The sequence below is a fragment of the Perca fluviatilis genome, chromosome 8, assembly GCF_010015445.1.
Source record: "Perca fluviatilis chromosome 8, GENO_Pfluv_1.0, whole genome shotgun sequence".
Lineage (NCBI taxonomy): Eukaryota > Metazoa > Chordata > Actinopteri > Perciformes > Percidae > Perca > Perca fluviatilis.
In genome coordinates this window covers 14,869,253-14,892,857 of record NC_053119.1, presented here as the reverse complement: position 1 = coordinate 14,892,857, position 23,605 = coordinate 14,869,253, and the positions used below count along the sequence as shown (strand labels likewise).

The 23,605-nt window shown below is 42.4% G+C and overlaps 1 protein-coding gene across 11 annotated transcripts in view; it reads right to left on the bottom strand.

Annotated features, from left to right (window-relative positions):
• Positions 1–23,605, bottom strand: part of grm3 (glutamate receptor, metabotropic 3) — a 42,502-nt gene that overhangs the window by 6,205 nt on the left and 12,692 nt on the right. For 6 of the 11 annotated variants that reach the window (XM_039809385.1, XM_039809374.1, XM_039809379.1 and 3 more), the window contains 8 exons: positions 19,695–20,243; positions 17,340–17,483; positions 13,625–13,894; positions 12,536–13,157; positions 4,364–4,606; positions 4,057–4,246; positions 504–813; positions 199–392 (listed from right to left, as the gene is read on the bottom strand). In XM_039809385.1, the coding sequence (XP_039665319.1) occupies positions 199–392; positions 504–813; positions 4,057–4,246; positions 4,364–4,606; positions 12,536–13,157; positions 13,625–13,894; positions 17,340–17,483; positions 19,695–20,012 (2,291 nt within the window). In that variant the 5' untranslated portion in view covers positions 20,013–20,243. Of the gene's footprint in view, positions 1–198; positions 393–503; positions 814–4,056; positions 4,247–4,363; positions 4,607–12,535; positions 13,158–13,624; positions 13,895–17,339; positions 17,484–19,694; positions 20,247–23,605 lie in introns of all 11 variants that reach the window. The other 5 variants (XM_039809375.1, XM_039809378.1, XM_039809377.1 and 2 more) reach the window with 1 other exon arrangement.

Sequence of the window (23,605 nt, the reverse complement as noted above, 5' to 3'; positions counted from 1 at the left end):
ATGGCAGTCAGTGGAATGCTAACGGCGGGTGAGTGCTTGTTAGCATCAAAATGGCGTCATAGGAGCTATGCGTTGTGAGGAGAGGCTTACCGCCTTGATAAAAACATGGTGTCAAACACAGTGAACGAAGTGCCCCGGGGTGGAGAACATACTGTAAATATACTATCATGTCAAATCAAACCAGTTATGTACACTTACACAGTACACAGGATGACCAGGAGCACGTCATATCCCAGTGACAGCAGCATGCTGGAGTCGCGCACGTTACACTTTAAGATGACAGTCTGCCGTCGCTCTGGCAACGTGAAGCGCCGTGTCCCGGGAACTTCCAGCAGCAGCCAAACTGACACCATCACTAACTGGACAGAGATTAAACTCAGACAGATGAACACCTGAAAAAGAAGAGAAGAGAGGAAGGTAAGGTCATCAAGATCCACTGTCTGTCTGTCTATGCATCCATCTGATTGATGCAGATGGATGGACATGATGCTGCAATCACTCACCTGAGAGGACGGGCTAATGAAGCGTGGCCTCACTGCACCCGCTCCGTCTTTCACGCCATTGAAAATCCTGGCGATTCTGTTGGTTTTGGTGAGGAGGGCGGAGTAGCAGACAGCGAACGACGTGCCCAGTCCGAGGCGCCGGAGGGCACAGATGGCAGGAGATGGTTTGGCCAAGAAGAGGAAAGTCATGGCATAGGACATGAAGACTCCCAAGAGGAGGATATAACATAGCTCTCTGCCTGAAGCTTTCACCAGGGGTGTGTGGTTGTGTCGGATAAACACCCAGAACACCAGACCTGTGCACATGAACCTGTGGACAAGAGGGAAGTTATGCAGCAAAACAGACAAGCAGTTTCATGAAGTCACAGTTTTGTTAAGTGCTTAAATGCTAATAAACAAGTCAGGCAGAGCTTTTAACATAACACAATATATCACAATAATGACCAAATCTTCCATTATCAGTATAGGCCCATATAATAATACAGTTTGTGCATGTTAAAGGATGGAAAAGCACAAGTAAATTGACTGTTTGCTGTTTCTCATCTAACTCTTGAAATTAAAGTGAATGAGCACATTTGCCTAAATGTTGAACTTCCATTAAGTTTAGGATTACATTTTGTTGGGTTGAGGTTTGTCGTATAGCAGTTATGGTCAGGATCAGGGTTACTTAACAGGAAATATTGTTCTGTTGATCTGTTTTACTTGTTATAGGTTTTAGGTTTTATTTATTATTTAAGACAGACGACCGTTGATTTTGCTGAAATAACAACGGTCACTGGCAGATTTCATCAGCTGTGGCTAGCTAGCTAATTAAGCCACTGTTAGTTCCATGAGTTGGTTGAAAAAGCAGAATTTTTAATGTTTTCAGTTGACTAGTTTTAAAACAAGAAACGCAAAAAGTCAGCATCCTCACCATTGATAATCCATGTAGAACACATGATAGCAAAGAAGCAGCATAGTTCTTGTAATCAAGTGAAGATCTACTGTCTATTGTTAAGTATGAAAAGGAAAAATGTGTGTGTAGAGGTTGCCGGAGTGTAAACATCCCCAAATCTACAGTGGCTGAGATGGTTCAACACAAATACAAAAGCTACAACACCAACACAAAAGCTAAAACACCAACACAAAAGTTACAACACAAACACAAAAGCCACAACACAAACGCAAAAGCTACAACACAAATACATAAGCGACAACGGAAGTGAGTGTGTTGCTGACAAACGGAGCTGGCGCATGAGCAGGAGGAAAGTTCTTGTATGTTTGAGAAGTGAAACATGGTTCCTTGCTAATTATGATTACTGTCGCTACGTGATTGTCACAAATAAGCAATGTTGTTCAATATCTTTTTTTATTTTCATATGTACAGTACACGGCTTATGTTCACGGTCATACACAGTTGATCTGAATGCAATAAACCCAGAATTATAACCATGACCTTGCTTCGTGCTTACTACTGGAAAATAAAATAAGTAAATAAATAGAATTCAGACTGTGGACTCTTGTGTTTACACTTTATTTAAAGCCATGTAAAAGGGATTATTCATATACTGTTTATTACCATTTGTACAGACTAGGGTTTTGTTGCATGTCTAACCCTACAATTAGGCACACACACACACACACCCACACCCACACACACACACACACACACACACACACACACACTTTCCTCCGCAGCCTAAATGGCAGAGTACATACATATGAAAATACAAAGATTTTGAGCAACATTGCTTATTTGTGACAATCACATAGCGACAGTAATCATAATTAGCAAGGAACCATGTTTCTTCTTACTTCTCAAACATACAAGAACTTTCCTCCTGCTCATCCGCCGGCTCTGTTTGTCAACATTACACTCACTTCCTACGAAGCAGGATTTGGCGTTAACGAGCTAATTTAAGGCTCAACCCAGGATTTTCTGTACTACGAAGGTGGATCAGTTGTTATCGGGTTCAATCGCCGTGGTAACTCATGCTGAACGCCTAACCTGGTCGGGAGCAGGTTAAGTTGGAGATCAGAGATCAACTGGTGTAAAAGCACCGCCTACTGACCAATCAATACTCGATTGATAACGGCGTCACTGTTCTTTGAAGACCAGGCGGAGCTCGGTGCACTGAGCGAGAGAGAGGGAGAGAGAGAGAGAGAGAGAGGGGTGCGCATATAAAAGTTAAAACATTTAGAGACCGACAACCCGGTTAACATTCCCTGATGGGTATTTTTATGAAATATATGTATTTTAATGGGAGGGAATTACATATCGGCTTCTTGAGCCGTGTGTCGCCAATGCGCATATCGGTTTGAATTATGTTTTTATATTTTTTATTTGCTCTCATGATCGCTTCCCACTGCTAGGGTTGCAACTGAAATAATAGGCTAAAGCAACGACAGTTTATGGAAAGCACAAGTGTAAATATGGTCAGATCTTCGTCCTGACTGATGGGGAAGTGATATTGATAAGAGTAATTTACGCATCTACAGCGTCGTCAATTTTTTTTTTGCCAGCTTTCCTTCCTGTTTTAGGAAGCAGCGACTGTATTGCGTTTTCCCTGTAAAACCGAGTCTGTGTTCTTCATATTTATGTAGAATTATAGTTTGCTCTTCTTGTTTAAAATATGTGGCTCTGGTAGATGTTTGCGATTGGTCGTGGTGCGCAAACACTGCCTCTTTTATGTGAACGCGCGCGTCTCTAGATTGGACAAACCTGGGTTGATTGAACTTGTTGATAACCACCTTCGTGACACCGGTTATCCGGGACCGCGGTTGCTTCGTAGTACAGGCCTCTGTTGTCACTCACTTCCGTTGTCGCTTATGTATTTGTGTTGTGGCTTTTATATTTGTGTTGTAGCTTTTGCGTTTGTGTTGTGGCTTTTGTATTTGTGTTGTAGTTTTTGTATTTGTCTTATGGCTTTTGTATTTGTGTTGAACTGTTTCGGCCACCATATAAATCCAATAAAAAGCAGAGCAGAACTGTTAACATTATCCTAAACTCTGATGGCATCCAGGACAGACACATAGTGGGGGAATACTTTACAGTGGATGTGCTGGTCATCAAAGGATTTTTATTAAAGTAACATGTAAAGCCACAAACAAATGGAGTAAGCTAACAATATGCTCATTGGCCTTGAAAGTAATACTCTGTTACTGTAAGTAGTGAACTATTACTGGCAATGCTCACAGTTGCAGCTTAGTTTAAGCAGATGAGCACACTGTTCAATCCATTCCTTATACTTTTGCTTTTTGTTTTTGAAAAGGTTAGAAAAACCCTTTTTTACCTCTTTAAAAGCTGAGTATTGCTCCTATTGACAGGCTCGCTGTTATGGTTGCTAAGGTATGATCAGAAAAAAATCACTGCTCGGGGGAGGGGTTTAGTGAACAGTCAATTCCCTTCCCCCATTCCCCCATCCATACAAACACACACACACACACACACACACACACACACACACACACACACACACACACACACACACACACACACACACACACACACACACACACACACACACACCTCAGGACCAGTCTGACATCATGTTGATGGCCTTTTATCACTCACCCTACACAGGCGATGGTAATTGGACCAATGGCCCAGGCATCTTCCCACATTATATAGTCCTCAGGAAGGTCGTAACAGGCCGTCAGGTCATCAGTAGGCCACTGGCCAGGAGCACAGGGCGAGCAGGTGAACTCATCAGCCAGGTATTCATGAGGCTCGCAGGCTGTACAGATCCAGCAGCAGTACTCACCTGGGAAACAGGAATATGAACAGCAGAATGTGACAGCCTGAGATTTTTCAAAAGGCACTGCTGCTTGGTATGGTATGTCACTGTGATAAAAAGAACATTTGAATTTCAGTTTCCTACCTGCCTGCATTTTCTTCATCTCATTGCGTTCACAGGGGTCGCTGCACTGCGAGGTGGGCACCACTTCTCTGGGCCAGTGAATCAGATCGTTGCTCAGAGTTAGACTCTCTGCCCAGTCACCTACTGGCACGTAACCGTAACGATCGCCAGAGCGCTGGTAGCTGAAGATGTTGTATCGGCCCACGCCATCCCCCTGGGAATCAAACTTCACTACTGTCTCACTGCCTGGAGGAGAGAAAGGGGCTGCAGGGGGTGAGAGGAGACAAAGAGTAGAAAAGAGAGAGATAAGATGAGTGGAAAGAGGAGATTAAAGCTAAACAATCACAAACAATCATCCCATTGATGTCTCTTTGATGCCTCTTTAGACGCAACAGTGAGGACAGAGACAATAAGCCATGGTCAGTTAAGCCTTCGGAGTCCAGAACAGACAGTGAAGGGCATTACAACAGTGTTTTCATTACTGAAGACCAGCCAGTTGCCAAAGTATTTGCTAAGAGGCTATAAATGCCTGGTATGCTCGGTGATGTCTGTGTGCATCAATGGCCTCCCATCCTTCCCTGAGGTCACATCAGGACAAAAACACTGCTCTAAATTCTGATCTGACAAAGTTTATTACCAAATGCATCATTAACAAACTGCTCATAAAGTCATATAGACATGAAGGCAGAGGACTGAATCTCTGGGCAGTGCTATAGCTACCCACACATTGATAGAATTAGCCTCTGGGTCTCTTATGTGAGGGAGGTACACTGCTGAAACTGCCAAATTGGTTTGTATACAAGTTGTTGTGAAAGGATTACCATCTACCCTGAGGATGTGGGAACAGAAGAGATTGTAAAATTGGCAGGATGCTGAAACCACCAAAAAAAAAGAGGAGAGACTGGGGAAAAAAAGTAACTTCTTGATGTGTTGCATGCAGCGTTGGACCTGACAGTGCTGACACTTGGACGTTCTGACACAGACAAAGTGTATGTCACTCCTACTGTGCCACTTCTGTCCTTATAGTGGAGCAATCAACTCTGTGCTGCTGACACACTGTACAGAGCTGAGTGTTATACGCTGCTGCCTCCCCTGTCAAATGATGATGTGGCTGGGGATAGTGCAGCGTACACAGGGTTTAAAAAGCATCACTCTTCAACGTTTAACAAGGCTCTCGGTCTTCAGTGCACAGCAACATTGATGATACTGTGCTGTCTTCTCCATAGCTCTGTGTCAATGGGTAACTGAAGAAATCACGGGCCAAATGTACAGCTTGGGATTAGTGGAAGGAATCAAAATACAGATTGGATATGTTTGTGTGAGGATGTGCGCGCACACACGCGCCTGTGGAAGCTCCATTAGGTTTTAGTTTACAGTGCAATGGTTAAGGTATTGCTCTGAGCGCTGTGGGAGGCTGTGCTGACAGAACCAAAGCTCTGACCCTGCTGTTAGTGGTGTGTGTGTGTGTGTGTGTGTGTGTGTGTATTCTACACTGACAAGGGCTAAAGCTGTGCTATTGTTGTGAAGACTCCGTGTGTTCAGAGAAGAATAGCGTGTCAGATGGCAGCAGAGGGGGTTAGGGTTTATGAAATCCATAAATCACAGAGACAGCACAACCCTCTATCTTTCTCCCCTCTCTGTCACAGGTAATTCTAAGTGTCAAGTCTTCTTTATATTTTGGGCCTAAATGTTTAGGTGACAGCTAAATTAAAATGATTTCAATAAGATGGTGATAATATCTTCAGACGAAGAAGAGATATGAATCCATTATATTGCTAGTTGGCAGATAATAAAGTCGGCTAATAACACTGAGCAATAAGACAAGCCGAGCCTCCTCCTCTTAGACACCCATACACACTCACAGAAACACTTTGCCACGAGCTATTTATCATAACTGCACCTTATTAGGACCTTAGATGTGTGCTGAAGCCTAATTAGCTGTATGTGGTAATTACGTGTAATGCAGACTAAAGAGATAACAGCATTAGCCTACAGACCCATTTGAGGGCGTTGTATTGTCCTTGACTTCACTCTAACAGATCATATTTGGGAGCAATAGACTCAGAGGACTGGTGATTCCTCCCTATAACCCACACCAGCGACCTTGCTGACGTGATAGAGCAGCTTATCAGGGAAAGTGTATGAGGGTGCAAGTTAGAGCTGGTGAAGGCCACCAAGACTCCTCGGGGGACTGCAGAGAGCTGAGACAGGCAGCCAGGTCCTTGACTGATGGACACCACTCTCTCCCCTCAGCACTGTCCTGAGTTAAATTTAAAAACCCTAGCAATCCAGCGGCCGAAAGATTTTTGGTTCTGACTAAACAAGACTAGGGGCCCTATTTTAACGTTCTAAGTGCATGGCGTGAAGTGCTTTTTCTAGTTTAATGGCGTAAAAAAGGGTCTGTGCGCCAGGCGCATAGTTCAAAAGGGTTGTACTTAGTGTCTTAATTAATCATTGCTGTGTTTTGGGCGTAACATGCAATAAACCAATCAGAGTGTCATCTCCCATTCCCTTTAAAAGCCTTTGTACCGTTTGTACCTTGGTGCATTGCTATTATGGCAGATTTGCTAAGCTAGAAGGAGAGATTTTCAGGAGAAGAACCTGATCTGCTTGTGCGTGAAGTGAAAGCGAGCGAGCAGATCATATCATAATACTATTTCAAATTGTAATATATATATTTTTTTATCTTTTGCATGTTTGTGGACTTCTGCGCGTCCCTGTGTGTGTAACAAGCATAATGTGCACGCGCTGTGCACGAATGTAGGCGCATTTTACTAATGCGCTGTAAAATTAACAATGGAATGCTGCGTTATTGACTTTGAGGTTTTTGTTGGTCAATGGCGCGATGACTTTCCGCTGCCTCAATATAGCAATACGCCAAGAATGCACCTGAACACACCTCCCTGTAAGACCAGCATGCCCATGGCCGCAAAAGTGGGCGCAGGTGCATTTGCTATTTAAACAACGTAGGCGCTGGACGGGGAATTGACAACTGTGTCGGCCTTAAACTAGCAAAGACACTTGCGTCGGGCTTTGCGCTGCGCCAGGTACAAGATAAGGCCCTATGTGTCAACAGCCATGCAGCAATTTGAGGCTGTACTTGAGCATGCTAACATGCCCACAATGACAATTCTAACATGCTGATGTTTGATGTAGCAGGTATAATGTTTAACATTTTTACCAACTTAGCTTAGCTTGTTAGCATTTTAACATTTGCTAATTAGCACTAAACACAAAGTACAGCTGAGGCTGATGGAATGTCAGTAGTTTTGCTAGTTGGCCATAAACCAAAGTATTGGGTAAATTAAAAATTTGAAATTATGATTGTGCTAGATGAAGTTAAAAGTTAGGGGATCACCAAATTTCATGACAATTTATTCAATAGTTGGCACAAGAGGAAAAGTCAGAAGATCACCAAAGTCATAGGCTTCATAGTCTGGGTATAAAGTATGTCTGTACAAAATTTGGCACCAATCCATTGGGTAGATGTGAAGATATTTTACAGGACAAGTGAACAATTTGACCTTATGATGGGGCTACAGGAAAAGTCAGAGGATCATGAAATCAAGTAGGATTCATTCTCTGGGATTCATGAATATCTGAAGAAATTGAAATGACAATCCATCCAATAGGTGTTCAGATATATCAGTGTGGACCAAAGTGGTGGACCGATTGACACTGCCATACAAACAGCATGACCAAAAAGCATTTGAATTTCTTCAGACAAGTGGTGGGTAGAGCAGCTGAAAGGAAGTTTGTCCCTCAGCCACCTTTCTACAGCGTGTTTCTGTGTGATGTAACTTTGATGAACCGTGAACTGAACCAATTTGATCATTTGAAGAATTGAACGTGGTGACTGCTTCCTAACAACAGCTTATGGGCTTTCTTGCGGCGTCTTAACACATACTATAACACAACCTCAAATAGTGATGATTGATGATTCTTTGTGACCTTGTCTGTACAGTACATCCCGCTGGTCCAGTCCAGTCCAGCTGAGACCCACAGCAGGCTCGGCCCTCGGCACTACTCGCAGCTTTGAGTGACTTCCCATGCTTGCGAGGTGTCACCAACATCCAAAGGTGGACCATGCCTTCTCAGTGACATTCTCCCCAAATCATTCACGTTATGTAGCTGAGGTACACTGGATACAATTAATAATGGAGTTTTTAGACTCAACAAAACAAAGTGCCCTTTGCACAGACCAACTGTGAATATACTGCTGTTCTGAGAGGATTCATTGCATTGTCGACCAAAATGCAATTAATCAAACAGCTGGAGCCACAGAATGTAAAACAAATAATACAAAAAAAAGCAAATAAAGTTAGGTAAAACAAACTGCAGTTATTGCGTAGCATTACCAGATACCTTATTTTTGTGAGACACTTTTTTAGCATTCCTGCTAAATCGAGAAACACCTTATTATTCTTACTTAATTACAAGCATTGTGAAAACAGGCTTTTCATTCAGAACCTGTGAAATTAATTATGTTCTCGGCCATGTCGGGCTAAAGCGAAGCCCAAGGGGGATTGTGGGTATTAAAGGCAGGGAGAGAGAGGAGGCAAAGGGGCTTGGGAGGAATAAGTAGGAATAAGTAATCTGAAAGTGGAGAGAGAGAGAGAGAGAGAGAGAGAGAGAGAGAGAGAGAGAGAGAGAGAGAGAGAGAGAGAGAGAGAGAGAGCACGAGCAAATCTTTTCTTTGTGTGAGTGTGTGACTAAAAATTCAAAAGGTGGCTGTTGATTAGTTGTTGGCTAGGGAATAGATAATTATATTTCCAAGCATCAATTCACCTGAATCCCTGATTTAAAACTGATTTAAGCTTGACAGAGTAAACACTGCACATAGGTCCGTGCACAAATGCACACCTGTTCCAGGTAAAATATTAAGATAGAACGGCTCTGCATGCTAATGGTGTGAACAACCTTTCTTGTCCCTCTTTTTCTTCCTCCAGAGGGTTGATGACCTTACACATCTGTGCCCCACAGAGACACAGACACACATCCCTGAGCTTTTACAGATATGGACACAGGGATGCACTCACATGTCACAAACGCACACACATACAGATCAAATTAGCTATATTTGTTCTCCCTGTAGATTTGGTCGCTGGGGATGGAGGCGCTGCCTGGGCCACGGACCAACAGGCCTCAAGGGAACAGAGGACAGATAGGGAGGAGAGAAGGAAGTCTATAACAACGGGAGGAGAAATGTATAGGAGGAAAAATGCAGCAGCAGAGAGCTGAGGCTTGACTGAAAGAAAGGTGGTGAGATAGAGGAGACAAAAGAAATAAACGGCAGGCCAAAAGCAAGAGGTGCTGGAAGGAAGGCTGAGCCGAGAGACAAGATAAGGGCAAAGAAAGGAGGGAAGTGACAAGGGAGAAGAGGGAGAAGAATACGAGAAAAAAGAGAGGAGATAGCAAGAGAGAACAGCAAGAAACTGGTGTGGCGGCAGCAGAGATATAGGTAGACGGAGGAAAGCCTTTAGACGGACAAATCAATAGAGAAAAGGTGAAGGATGGATGAAGGGATGAGCAAAGTGTAGGACTTGAGGAACAGACCGGCGCAGAGAGGTGGTGGAGGCAGGAGAGAAACCTTGTGAAGTCTGAGTGGGATGTGCTCTTTTTAAATGTAGAGAGAGTACGACACTTTCTAGTTAAGAAAGAGAATGGAGATAGAGAGACAGACAGAGTGATGAAGAGTGAGAGAAAGAGAGACAAAAAGACAGAGAGAGACAGATAGTGACAGAGGCAGAGAGAAGGAAAAATAGTGTGAAGAGAAAATGAGCGAGTGAAGGTTGTTCTCTTGCATCTAAACGTTGCAGTAAGCTCGCTGCTCAATATGGCCCTGAAGGCACACCGCCTCTGCTAACACAGACATATCTCACACACACACACACAAAACACACACACACACCACACACACACACACACACACACACACACACACACACACACACACACACACACACACACACACACACACACACACACACACTCACACAAAAGCGCAGAGAGAAGGGGGAATATCACATCTATCACTACTATTTGAACAGAAGACTGCGTGCATGTGTGTATATACTGATATGGTTGCTGCAGATCGGGGAGGTGGGTGGGTGGGAGTTGAATGATGGCTTTGAGAAGTGTGTGGGTTGAGGGTGTCTGCAATTTCATGCTGGTAAAAAAAACAAGCATTTCAAGCTGCCTCTTTGTGAAAAAAAAAAAATGCGGACTATTTTGCAGCATTTGTGTGTTGCGTGTACGTAGATGTGTGTTTTGTGTTCGAAGTATGTAGCGAGGCCTCATAAAAATGCACAAATGAGCCCATGTGTCTATTACTGGATGGTAGGGAACAGTTCCCATGATCTACCGGCTCACTTCAACAATTGGCAATAGTGTCGGCTTCATTACCATAGCAACTAGCAAGATGAGACTAGATGAAGAGAGCGGCATGAAAACACACTCCTAACCACACACATTCAGTGCACCGTCAGTGTGTATAATGAACATACATGTGTGTGTGAGAGAAGGAGATGGCAGAGAGATAGAGACCGCAGAACAGTGTTGGTTTTCCGTCTGCGACAGTTCAGACTGAGAGCACTGCGGATGGTGATACTGCAGTATTTATACCCCACATTCAACCTCAACTCACCTCAGCTCCTTTCCTTATATACTGTAGATGGAAAGATGTATATGTACAGCAGTGTGAGTGCGTCATTCTGGGGATTAACAAACAACTCAAAGCAAACGCTGCAACAGTTCCCCCAGTTTGTAACTGTACCGCCACATTCAACATCCTCATCGACGCAGATTCTTTGAATGCATTTTTTTTTAACCCATAAAGCTGTTTGCCATGCTGACACCATCGTCACTGAGCTGTAAAGAACTCAAGATCCTTGTACATGCTGTTACTCACTTCGCGGAGTAAAGACATGCACTTCATGGACATACATCAGTAGTGAAAAGAAGGGAGGGGGAGCGGGAGAGGGGAATGCAAGGGAGAAAGATGATCAGACATAGAGATGTAGGGAAGTCACAGTGGGATTCACACCTCCTCTCTTCTCCAACTTACTCCACACATTTTTAAACTTGTGTCTATGTGTGAATCTGCATATCTATTCCATCCCTCTCTGTATGCATCCTATAAGAGAGTGGTTATCATCTGTGCCAATTGGAGGCTGCGACTGCAATCGCCTCGACTATTTCCTCTCTCTCCTTTCCTCTCTATCTTACTCACACTCTTTCTCTCTCTTTCCTTCTTTCTGTCTCCCTCCTCTCATGCAGAAATGTTCGAAGTCCTTTGATTTGTAGCTGAAGTGAAGATGTGGAATTTCAAAGAGAATCCTCTTCTTCTGCTGACGCACGCTCTCCCACTCCAGCATTGCCTCAGTGCTCCCTTGTTCCTTCCCTCCTTATCTTTTTTTCTGTCTTACTCCGTTTTACCTTACCCCAAACTCACTTTCCTTATTCTAGTCTGCCTGTCAGTCTTATCTGTAAGCTTCCTTTCCCCTCCCTCCATATGTGATGCCATTCTTTCGTCCTCCATCCATCCCTCCTGCTCTTTCCCCAGCATCTTGTGGCAAAGCTGCCGTGTTAGCGCTGTTTGTTAGGCTGTTTTGATGTCTACTCCTGGTCACGGTTGGTGGAGGAATAAGCACCTCTAAACCTGTGTCAGTCCCAGAGACAGCAGTTTATTTACAACGCTTCCTTTGTACGCCATCTGTCAGTCAAGCCAATCCCCTGTCTCTTCTCTCCTAACTCTACAGAGACTGACAGACAGACAGGCAGCCTGCTATAGGAGCTATTATAACACACACAATCTCATTAGTTCAAGAGAGAAGAATATGGCTGAAGGATTAACTGCAGCTCACATTCCTCAAAGCAACTTTGTAGTGTCGTATCAATTACGCATGGGTAATAGGTGTCAATGGCATGGCTGGCTCTGACAATACATAGCAATTAAGCGGATTTGTCACAGTACGTTTTATGTTCTGTGGTTTGCCTGCTTTGGCAGAGGAAAAGGACAACATCCCTGTGTTGTTCATGAGATGACTGTTAAATAGGCACAGCACTCACATTCCTGCCTGTTTCTTGCTATCTTTCCCTCTTTTCTCCCCAACTCCCTCTCCAACATTCACTTCTTTTCACTCTCCATCCACCTTGAACACCTTATCTCTTCACTTGCTCCAGCTCTCTTACCTGTGAAGCTGACATTAAGGATGTAATCCCTGTAGAGTCTGCGCCCATCCAATACCTTCATGCTGTCGCACAGCTTGGTGGTGTTGAAGCACAGGCTCCGTTGCATATAATGGAGGGCATGAGCAATGGCGTACACCGCGTTCACCACAAACATGATCTTGGACTCTGGTTCAAAGTTACTCTTGTCCATTGACAAGTCCATGTCACATGGTGGGAGAGATGTCTCTCCCAATCCAACACCTCCCCCCCCTCCTGCTGCTCCTACACCACCCAAGGAACATTGGAACCGCTGCTCCCAGAATTCCCTGTACCAGGGATTACGGTGGTTTTTGACCGGGTTCAGACTGAGAAAGTAGCGGTTGAATTCTGGCACAGGATTGGCTGCCAGCTCAAGTGTGATGGCTCCTTCAGCAGTTACCTCATTTCCCTTGACAATGCTTTCCTGTGCACCCCAGCCATCGCTGGCCACCCAGATGAAGGAGGTATTAAGCCTGGCAGCAGCGGCCAGCAGCTCTCTGGCATCGTCGCTGCGCAGGAAGAGGACGGCCACACGTGCATTGGGCTTCTGGAGGAGCTGGCGGATCACAGCTTCATAGGACTTCTTAGCGTTAGTCCGCCCCACCTGGACAGAAAGAGAACATTACTGTTATGACAGATGTCATTGAAATGCTCCTTCTACTCCCAAATAGGTTTGTGGCCCCTATTTGTGATGATTTATCACCATCATTCATGAGAAGAAACAAGCCAAAAAATGAACTTCCATCTCAAACCATCATGCACCTCCGTAGCAAATGAGATGAAAAATGTGACTGTGAAAGTACCCAGAATGAGTTCTTGGAGATAAGCTTTCATTTTCTGGTTCACAACTGATAACAGCAGTGTAATATAAACTCCATTTGTGTGTAAGACAAGATAAGACACAGAGACAAACTTTTATAAGCTCACAAATGTTCATTGTTATTGGTGTAGCTGCGGGCCATATATCAGTGTGACACTGCTGATTAAAGTTTGGGGTGTTGGGTATCTTACTTTGAGCAACAGTTGCTTATATTCATGCAGAAATAACTCATATTCTATCCAATGCCTTACCTTCTCTGAAGTGGCGATACAGATGTTCCTCATCCGTGCCTCTTGTTCGAAGGCCTCTATACCAGTTTCACCGTAATCACCCTCCGATGCCACAGTGGACACGTATGTCCAGTTGAAGAACCGGAGGATCTCGGCCATTGCTTTAGCCTGGTAGAAGTCAGGGGGCACCGTGCGGGCGAAGTAATCGTAGCGGGTCTTATCACTGAGCTTGGCACTGGTCGAAGCATAGCTGATCTGAGGAATCTGAAAGAGCCTGAGAAGATTGGCAACCTATGGGGAGAGACATGGTAAAATGTCAGGCAAAATAAATCCAAACCTACCCTTGCGGAAATAAAACTTTTTAAGGAATCGTAGGAACCTAACACTGAGCGATTGAACTCTGCCAGTCGGATTCTCCAGCTCATGAAGATATAAAAAGTATTATTATCAACTACTATCAACATTATCTGCATAAGAACTTAAAGGGTGATTCCCATAATTTTAGTTTAAATTAGTCCATTTGATTTCATGTAGCTTGAGTTGGACTTGAAATTGACTGATTTTGATCTCAATTTTGTTTGTTTTGTTGAGTTGTGTGCACACTAATTTCATATGCAGTGCAACTGAAATTTGAATCAAATCTGAATCTTGTATGTGTCCCATTAACTTCTGATTAATTTATGCAAAGTGATGTAAAAAGTCTTTTCTATAATCTGCAGTGTGGAACTGCGCTAAACTCAAGACTGAATGCAGTCAAGCAGCTACTTGTAGTGTTTACAATGCAAATGTTTTGAGAGGTAGCAGCTACAGAGCCAATTACTGTACAATTAATTTAATGGGGCACTTGAAAGATGCAGTGCACAGAGAGCAAGAAACTGGAGGATACGCAGAAGATGTGGTGAAGCATCTCAAAAATATTACACAGGATGAAAAACCTCTTCATGAAAAATGTAAAATGTGGATTTCACTACGAGCCACACTAAGATGTATAGAATGAAACCTTTCTCTGGTATTTGCATATCAGATACTGCTACAAAGGATGTGTCCATTTGATTTGCTTAAAAGGTGCAACAATAAATAGTTTCATAACAGATACACAGAGTTCAGATCTGATTTCAACATTTCTGAATTGATGACAGAAATATACAGTATGATCAATATTGGGTATCCTACACAATAAATTAGTGTTTTGGTTTGTTGGGAGCTTCTGTCTTGAATAAGGCCCAATGGGGCAAAGGAAGACTAAAGAAATCAGTTAGTGTCTTGCTGCGTCAGTGTCAGTGTCTGTCTGCTTAAGGACTGTCAGCCAGCAGAGAAAATGTGCATGTGAATAATGTCAAAACACATCAAGTACAATATTATTAACTGCAATAAAACTGCTCATCCTCAGCTATTCAAATACATGCAGTAACTGCAAGGGTAGGTTGTGTAAGAAGTTTTTGTTAAATTTTCCCTTTGACTGACTGGTTTGTGTTGGAGAGCAGATATATATGCGGCAAGCTCTACAGTCTACAACCAAGTATTAAACGTTTGATCAAAAATGTCTGGCACATTGACAAAAACTTGAAAAAAAACCCCACAAAAAATAATTGGAATTAATATTTATTTTTTCATCAAAGACTAAATTAAAACAAATTTAGAAGGTTGCTGCTGATAGGAATTGCTTGATGCATAATGTGATCATTTGAAGATAAAAGACAATGCAGCAAGTGTAAGGCATGGAGAAACACAAAATAGCACATACACACGCACGCAGGCACACACACACACACACACACACACACACACACACACACACACACACACACACACAAACACACACAGAGAAGTTCAATAAATTACTGACTTATGCATTAGTGATGGACATCATCTGGGGTCTACTGATGTCCATAAAATATTCCCTTTTACTGTTGATTGGGGTTTGGTCACGTTATCTCCATTACAATTTTAGTCACAGACGCCGACACAAACAATGGAAATATAATTGCTACACATTCTCAAACACACAAATACATGTAAACATACACATTCAAACATGCGCACAAACGCAAATAAACAAACACTATACATAGCCATTCTGATCTCGCTTCAGTTTAATCCTTTTAGAGCGCGTCACTCTGGGTTTTTCTACATTTCATTCACAGCTCAGTTGATGAGCTGTTTTGACAACATGTCAGAATCTCATTAAACTAATAATGTAGAAGATTAGAAAATGCACTCATATGCATACTGGTGCACAAGAACAGGTCCACACACACACACACACACACACACACACACACACACACACACACACACACACACACACACACACACACACACACACACACACACACACACACACACACACACACACATGAATGGCTGCTTATGGTACTTCAAGCTGGTTTTATGGTTTTAAGATGGCAGTTGACTTAAATGTCAGGGAAGGTCACACTTTAAAATGTAACCGCATTGCTCCGTTACCTGCCACTGAACAATGACAACAGCTAGTTAAGAGGCCTGTCTGAAGGGACATGGAGAGTTTACTCTGTTAGTGAAAGCTGCTCCCTTCCTGTGAGAGAGACAGGGAAGAGAGATGTACTGTAGGAATATATATGTAGTTGAATATGAGAGATGAGTAAAGAAAAAAATGAAAGGGAAGGAGGAAAAAATTGGTGCAGTGGAGGGCTGCTGTGTGTTTTCTGCTTGGAATGCAAGTCACACACACACAGAGCGACATACACACACGTGTACAGACGGAGGGGAGGAATGATGCCTGCTATGTAAATGCCCTCAAAACATTGGAGTTTAGTTGTGCATTGTTAAACAAAAACAAAAAAATCCCCATTACTTCATTCAGAAGCAACAGACAGCCAAGTAGAGAGAGAGAGAGAGAGAGAGAGAGAGGCATAAAGGAGTAGCTGGATTAGCTTCACTGGCAAGAGATCAGAAAGCAGAGCACAGTTCTGGTCTCGTAAACAGTGCTGCCCTCCGAAAAAGACAGGTAAAAACAACAGCAACAAAGGGCAACAAGAATGAGCAGCAAGAAAACAAGGGGTAATTATGTATGATGAAGGACAAGAGACAGAGTGTGTTAACAATGGCTGCCCCAGGAAGGAGGAGGAGGAGAAGAAGAAGGGGGCTGAGGTCAGCATGCACTGAGCTCTCCCCAAATAGCCGCGAGGGATGCCTCTGAATGCATATAAAGAAGGAGAAAAGAGAAGGAGGCAGTGATGAGAAGGAAGGGAGCAACGATTTAAGGGACAGACAAAAAGAGAAATTCTTAAAATGGGGAGAGAGAGAAAAAGAGAGGGTGAGAAAGAGACAGTTGCAGAGATTAGGGATTTAAGGACTGATAGGAGGATGCTTTTGTGCAGTCACAGAGGAGTAAGGGAGAAGGAGGTTTTATGCTAAACTATGCAAATCACCCAGCTTTGTGACAAGAGCTACAAGAACCGGGGAGACACAGAAGAACACACCAATGGAACAACTTGATTCTAAGAAATAAGTACACACACAAACAAACAAACACACACACACACGCACACACACACGCATGCATGCACGCACGCACGCACGCACGCACGCACACATGCAGTGACACACACATGGACTTGCACTGCCATATCAGTGGAAGTCAGCTTCTGCACACTTTGTCATGAGTAAAAGATGAGAGAAGAAGCCACCAAGGAAGAAGAACATGATAAAATATGTTTGTAGAAATACTCCTGTATACGTGCATGCTGTGTGTTACCTGTATGGAGACGCTGCTGAAGGATCCACCTATGACTCCAGCGATTGCGAGTGGGCTGTCGTCCTGCAGAGCGTAAGATCCATCTGGACAGATGAACTCTGTGTCGTCCACCTTGGTGAGGGAGGCTCTTACGAACTCCAGAGCCTAGGAAACACACCCACATGGATATTTCATTTCAAATGCTGTGCTGCATATGGGGAACCATATGGTTTGTATTATCTGTTTATTCTTAATCAGCCTGGGACACACTTTAAATTACGTTCTTTCTAAAAAAAATATGCAACATAAATAAAGACTGATTGATACTTTTCTGTGAATTAATATTTCTATTTTTTTTTTCGATTGCTGAACGACAGCGGGCACAACTGGAGACACGTGCAAAACTCCAACTACAGACTGCACAGCAGCAGTTCTTGTGGAACAAACTCTAGTTCGTTTTTCATTGCTTGAACACAGTTTTCAAAACTCTACACACTTATCCCATGGCTTTAACCACAATGTGCACAACACTCTGGATTTACAGCACTTTGTTCAAATGCTAACACACTGCTGTCAAAACTGTAAACCACACATTCAAAACGGAATAGATTTCAGTCTGGTGCCTATCAAACACTGCTGATTGCAATTTTAGCTGAAAGCCTAAGCAGGTGTCTTGTTTTATACTAGTAAGTGAACATATACGGTATTTATATAGAGAAAGCTCAGAAAGCTTTTTTTTGTATACAAACACCAAATTAGGGGAAAACTTGCCAAATGATGCTGGAGAGAGGCAGGATTAGTCACACTATTCTTTGTTACTGTTACTGTTATGTACCTTTAGTTTTTTTTTCTTCCAGTAATTCCATAAATTACTAGAGACAAAATACTATATTGAAGCAAACTGCTGCTTTTCAGTCCTCTTGTTTACCCTACGTAAAATTGGTATATTATAAAATCTATACCTTTTCTTTTAAAGAAACTATTGAGTAGTGTGAAGTCATTCAAATTGTTCAAACTGTAAAGATGAAAAGTTTGTAATTTTTGTATTGGTGTTTGATGCTAGTGCTTTTACTCTCAGTGTGTTCTGAGTGACAGTGTGTGTTATCTCAGTGAGGATTGTTCTGACTGAACCTGTTTTGAGACGTGTGTTAAGAGTTGCGTTGCTTGGAATGAGTTTTGCAGGTGATGTGAACTGCTTAGTTCAGGTGACTGTAGTAAAGGTAGAAAAGACTGTAGTTTGAGTTTTGCCCATGGGGCTTCAGTTGTGCCCACTGTCGTTTAGCAATTGAAAAAAAAAACTGTAGTTGCTAGTATGTGGAGAAACAGGCAATTAACCTGCAACCCACTGAGGAAAACCAAAAAGGTCAAGAATCCAGGGTGTATACAATCAGTCAAAGAGCACATTGTATAAGATCACTGGATGCATCATCCTTAAATAGCTCAGCAATAAGATACAATATATGTTTTTTGAAGATAACAATCCCTGAGGGAAAGTGTTTTTTTATTTTTTATATCCGGCTCATTTCCCTCATCGCAAATAGCTTCACTCTCTATTTCTTATCAGGGATTTGCTGTTATCATTTGAGGCAAGCTCTTTTAACCATAGTGGATGAAATAGAATTTTGAGGTACATTTACTTTACCTGAACATTACCTTTTAATGAGACAGTATAGTTTTACTCCATTTAAAATGGAAACATTGCACTTTTTACTCCTGAAACCACAACTCTACTTTGCAAAGCAACTTTTTAAATATAAAATGTAGCAAAAGTTCAGGTCGCCCGGCAGCACAAGAGAACAGATCTCATTAAATAAACTCTATCTGAACTGTGTTGTATCTAAAAAGTTGTATCAGCATTCACAGGTAAATGCAGACACAACTCAACACAAAAATATGAGACTGTCTTAGAGAACAATTGCTCTAACTGAGCTATTATTTCAGTGATGTGCTAGTCTAATTTCTTATAGTCTTACTTTCTTTGAGGATTTCAGTACTTTCACCAATGACATATGCATAGACAGAAATGCAGAAGATAGTAGTTATAGTATTAGTTACTATATTGCCAGTAAACATACACAAAACTAGCTTTTAAAGTGGTTTCTTGTAATTTGATGAATTACCAATGATATATCTTAAACAAGGTTGTTGGCAAAAATCATATTTCAGTTTTAAAGTAAATAGCATCTTGTGCAAATGAAAGCCTAAGTAATTTTGATTACCATATCTATTACACCCTACACACATGTGAAAAGTGTTTTTAGTGGATGGCAGGCAGATGAGAAAAGTATTTCTTTGACAGAAAAGTGTATTTAAATCCGGAATCATTTTCCACTAAGAAACATGCAGAGTTTATGTACAGTGACCACACTAACCCACCTGCTCCAGCGCATAGGTATCTCTGGAGCAGGTGTCCAGGATGTGGACACCGAGAGAGACCCCAGGCAACAAAGTGTCGTCCATATTGATTCTGTCAATGGCAAACAGCATGGCCTCCAGCCTCTGGATCCCTCTGTCCTCATTCACACGCCCACACTCCTCCATTCCAGCTCCTTTCTCATGCACCGGGAACAGGCCGCCAAGCACTAGATCTCCCTCGATGCGGATCTCCCGGCGGGACTGAGGAGGGTCTCCGACAGAGAGCAAGACGCCCCGACACAGCATGACCAAGATTAGAATAGGAATGCAGGCCACCATGTTGGGCTCAAGCAGGGCTAGGATTGTCAAAATGTGAGGAGAGGCTTGGCAGAGAGTGAGGCAGAGGGAGGTGGGGGGCTGAGGGTGAGGGGTAAGGGGTTAAGGGTGGTTCGCGTTGGGGTTGAATCAAGCAGTGGGCGTGGATGCTTGGGTTGGTTTGTGGCCGATGACACGGTCAGGGAGCGCTGAACTGGACCACACATGGAGGGGCACACCATCTGGACATCAGTCCTGCTTGGAGAGGAGAGGAGAGGAGAGGAGAGGAGAGAGGAGAGGAGAGGAGAGGAGGAGGAGAGGAGAGAGGAGAGGAGAGGAGAGGAGAGGAGAGGAGATATATCTCAAGTCAATCCATGCGCCACAGGACAAATCACAAAGCTGTCAGAAGCTGCACGATGAAATACTTTTGTAAGTGTTACTATAAAGTATAAAAACAACAAAGTAGACCTTTAGTGAAGTTTGGGGACACTGTTAACAAGGGCTCAAAGTTGTTTCCGCTTCACAGCCAAATCCTGGCCATGACTAAAAGGGATATAGAATTGTTTGGAGATTGTACCCCACTGTTCTCCAACCCCTCCTCCCTCCCTTACATCACCCAGTAAACTTTCTTCTTGTAAATTGTGTGTATGTGTGTGTGTTTGCCTCTGGTTGTATCAGGATAAGCCAGCTTAGATGGCTAGTTGATACATGAGCCCGGCCTTCTCATGCCACAGATCAGAAAAGCTTCTCTAATCTGATCTCTGTTCCAACAATTCTCTGCTCGTCCATGAGTTTATACCCCTAAGTATATGTGCGTGTGTGTGTGTGTATGTGTACGTGTGTGTGCGCAAACGCGTATATCAGATTTATTGCTCCCCCTCTCCTCTGCATAATTACAGTGTGAGGACTAAATGCATTATACCACAACAAAAACTAACTGACAACAATGAGGCGAACAACAGCTGATGCTACCTATCATGGCTCACAACTCAATTAAAGCTTTAACTGTGTTTTCAATGTCTGTTCACATTCACCAAAACATGATTTTCACATCAGACTCAACTGTAGGCTACTTCTGTTCAGTGTTCATTAGCAAATGTTAGCATGCTAACACGCTAAACTAAGGTAGTAAACATAGGCTACCTACTAGCGTGTTAGCATGGTAACATTAGCATTTAGCGCAAAGCTCCACTGTGCCGTAGTAAAGTCTCACAGAGTAGCAAGGCTGTAGATTCTGCCAAAATACTGATTGCATTTTCACGTGTAAGGGATCCAGTTACAATGTGAACACCACCTCCAGATGTGGTCTGGCTGATCTGATTGTATTCTGATTGTAATGTGTTCTGCATGCATTATACACCTTGCTTTTTTCCTTATTCATATACGATATCACAATATACAGTACAGGCCAAAAGTTTGGACACACCTTCTCATTCAATGTGTTTCTTTATTTTCATGACTATTTACATTGTAGATTCTCACTGAAGGCATCAAAACTATGAATGAACACATATGGAATTATGTACTTAACAAAAAAGTGTGAAATAACTGAAAACTTGTCTTATATTCTAGTTTCTTCAAAGTAGCCACTCTTTGCTTTTTTGATAACTCTGCAAACCCTTGGTGTTCTCTCAATGAGCTTCATGAGGTAGTCACCTGAAATGGTTTTCACTTCACAGGTGTGCTTTGTCAGGGTTAATTAGTGGAATTTGTTCCCTTATTAATAAAAAAGCAAAGGGTGGCTACTTAGAAGAATCTAAAATATAAGACATGTTTTCAGTTATTTCACACTTTTTTGTTAAGTACATAATTCCATATGTGTTCATTCATAGTTTTGATGCCTTCAGTGAGAATCTACAATGTAAATAGTCATGAAAATAAAAAGGAAACGCATTGAATGAGAAGGTGTGTCCAAACTTTTGGCCTGTACTGTATTGCACGTTACATGTAATACCAGGTTGAAATGGGGTATTAAAGTCAGCATATCCCAGCCCCTGCTGCATTAATTTTGACCTTTCTTTTCTTGCAAGTTCTACAACTTTATGCAAATGCACTAGATGTCCAAGGATTTCAAGATCCAGCTGTAAGATACAATAAATAACCTGTTCTTACTCTAGTCTTTCTCTCTCTCTCTCTCTCTCTCTCTCTCTCTCTCTCTGTGTGTTTATATCTTTGAAACTATTTAGCTAATGCAAAGTCAGTAAAGCCCTGAGTAGGAACATTTTTCTTCTTTACTCTGTCTCTCATGCCTTCCTTGCAGTCTCCCCAGTCCTCAGGAGAGATAAGTCAGAAGCTGGAGGTTGATGTGTTGACTATGAAAATCAATCTAGACCAAGGAGCAAGCATGTAGTGAAATTTCTGTTGATTGCTTGCATCTCCGACCTAAACCTTGGGTTTTGTGTGTGTGTGTGTGTGTGTGTGTGTGTGCGTGTGTGTGTGTAAGTGTGTAAAAGAAAGAGAGAGAGAGAGAGAGAGAGAGAGAGAGAGTTTATGCTTCCCCTCTTTGGGGGGCAGGTAGGAGGATAAAAGCTTCTCTTAGATGCAGGCAGCTCAGATTTTTCTGCAGGCAGCTGCCATACCTTTACCACTCTGCTGTGTAATATGACACACGTACAGACAAACACACAAGCCCAGACAAACACCCACCCACACATGCACACTCACACACATGCACACACTTACACACCTCTGCTTCTCTGAGGGGTTGACCTAAAAGCAGACTATTTCTATGTCTTAGGTCCCTTCTCTATCAACCAACAAAGAGACACCGAATCAGGATATATGATGAATGTATGTTAAAATTATTATATCAGAAGGGATTGGAGTGCTTCTACACCATTTGAACCACAAGTGAAAATTTGTATTTAAATTATCTTTTAAAATCACGATAGATTTGCTTCAAAAAGTTGTTTCCTGTCAATATCCCACAGGACACTATCTGACATGTATTTGATAAATATATAATTCAACTTAATGCCTGTTGTTTTTGGAAAGGAAATTGATGGTGTCTTTAAAAGATTTATATCCATTCTGCACTGTATGTGTGTTTGTGCGTTGAGAAAAAATGAATAATTTCCAGTATTCCACTGAAATTGCTGTTCCTGGAAATAAACTCTACAAACAAACTTACATCATTATTAGAGGCCACTTTTTAAACTAACACAAAGGGGAACTTTGTAATGAGCTCAGTTTTGAGGACAAGGCTGCAGATGTGTGTGTTTGTTTTGAGTATGTGTGCATTTGTGTACAAGTGCATACACATTGATGTGTGTGTGTTGTGGCATATATAATTGTATATCTATGGAGCTGAGACTCTAACAACAGTTTCACTTAATGCCTTACTATGACAGTATGCTTTAATGTAATTGGCAGCTCTTGAAGTCAATTTCACAGAAATGTGCCAAATAATATCTCCCAGCATTTTACACTGCTGTTATGGTGTCCAGTGAAATTCAATGTTTGCTTCATTATAACCTCTTGGAAAGTGCCCAAACCCAGCTTCCTGTCTCAAGAGCAACTGTGCAAGCAAAGCACACACTTTGAAACAGAAAATGTTTCACATCTTATCCCTTCATCCTTTATTATCAAAAATATTGCCAAGCCAAGCAGGCGAAAGT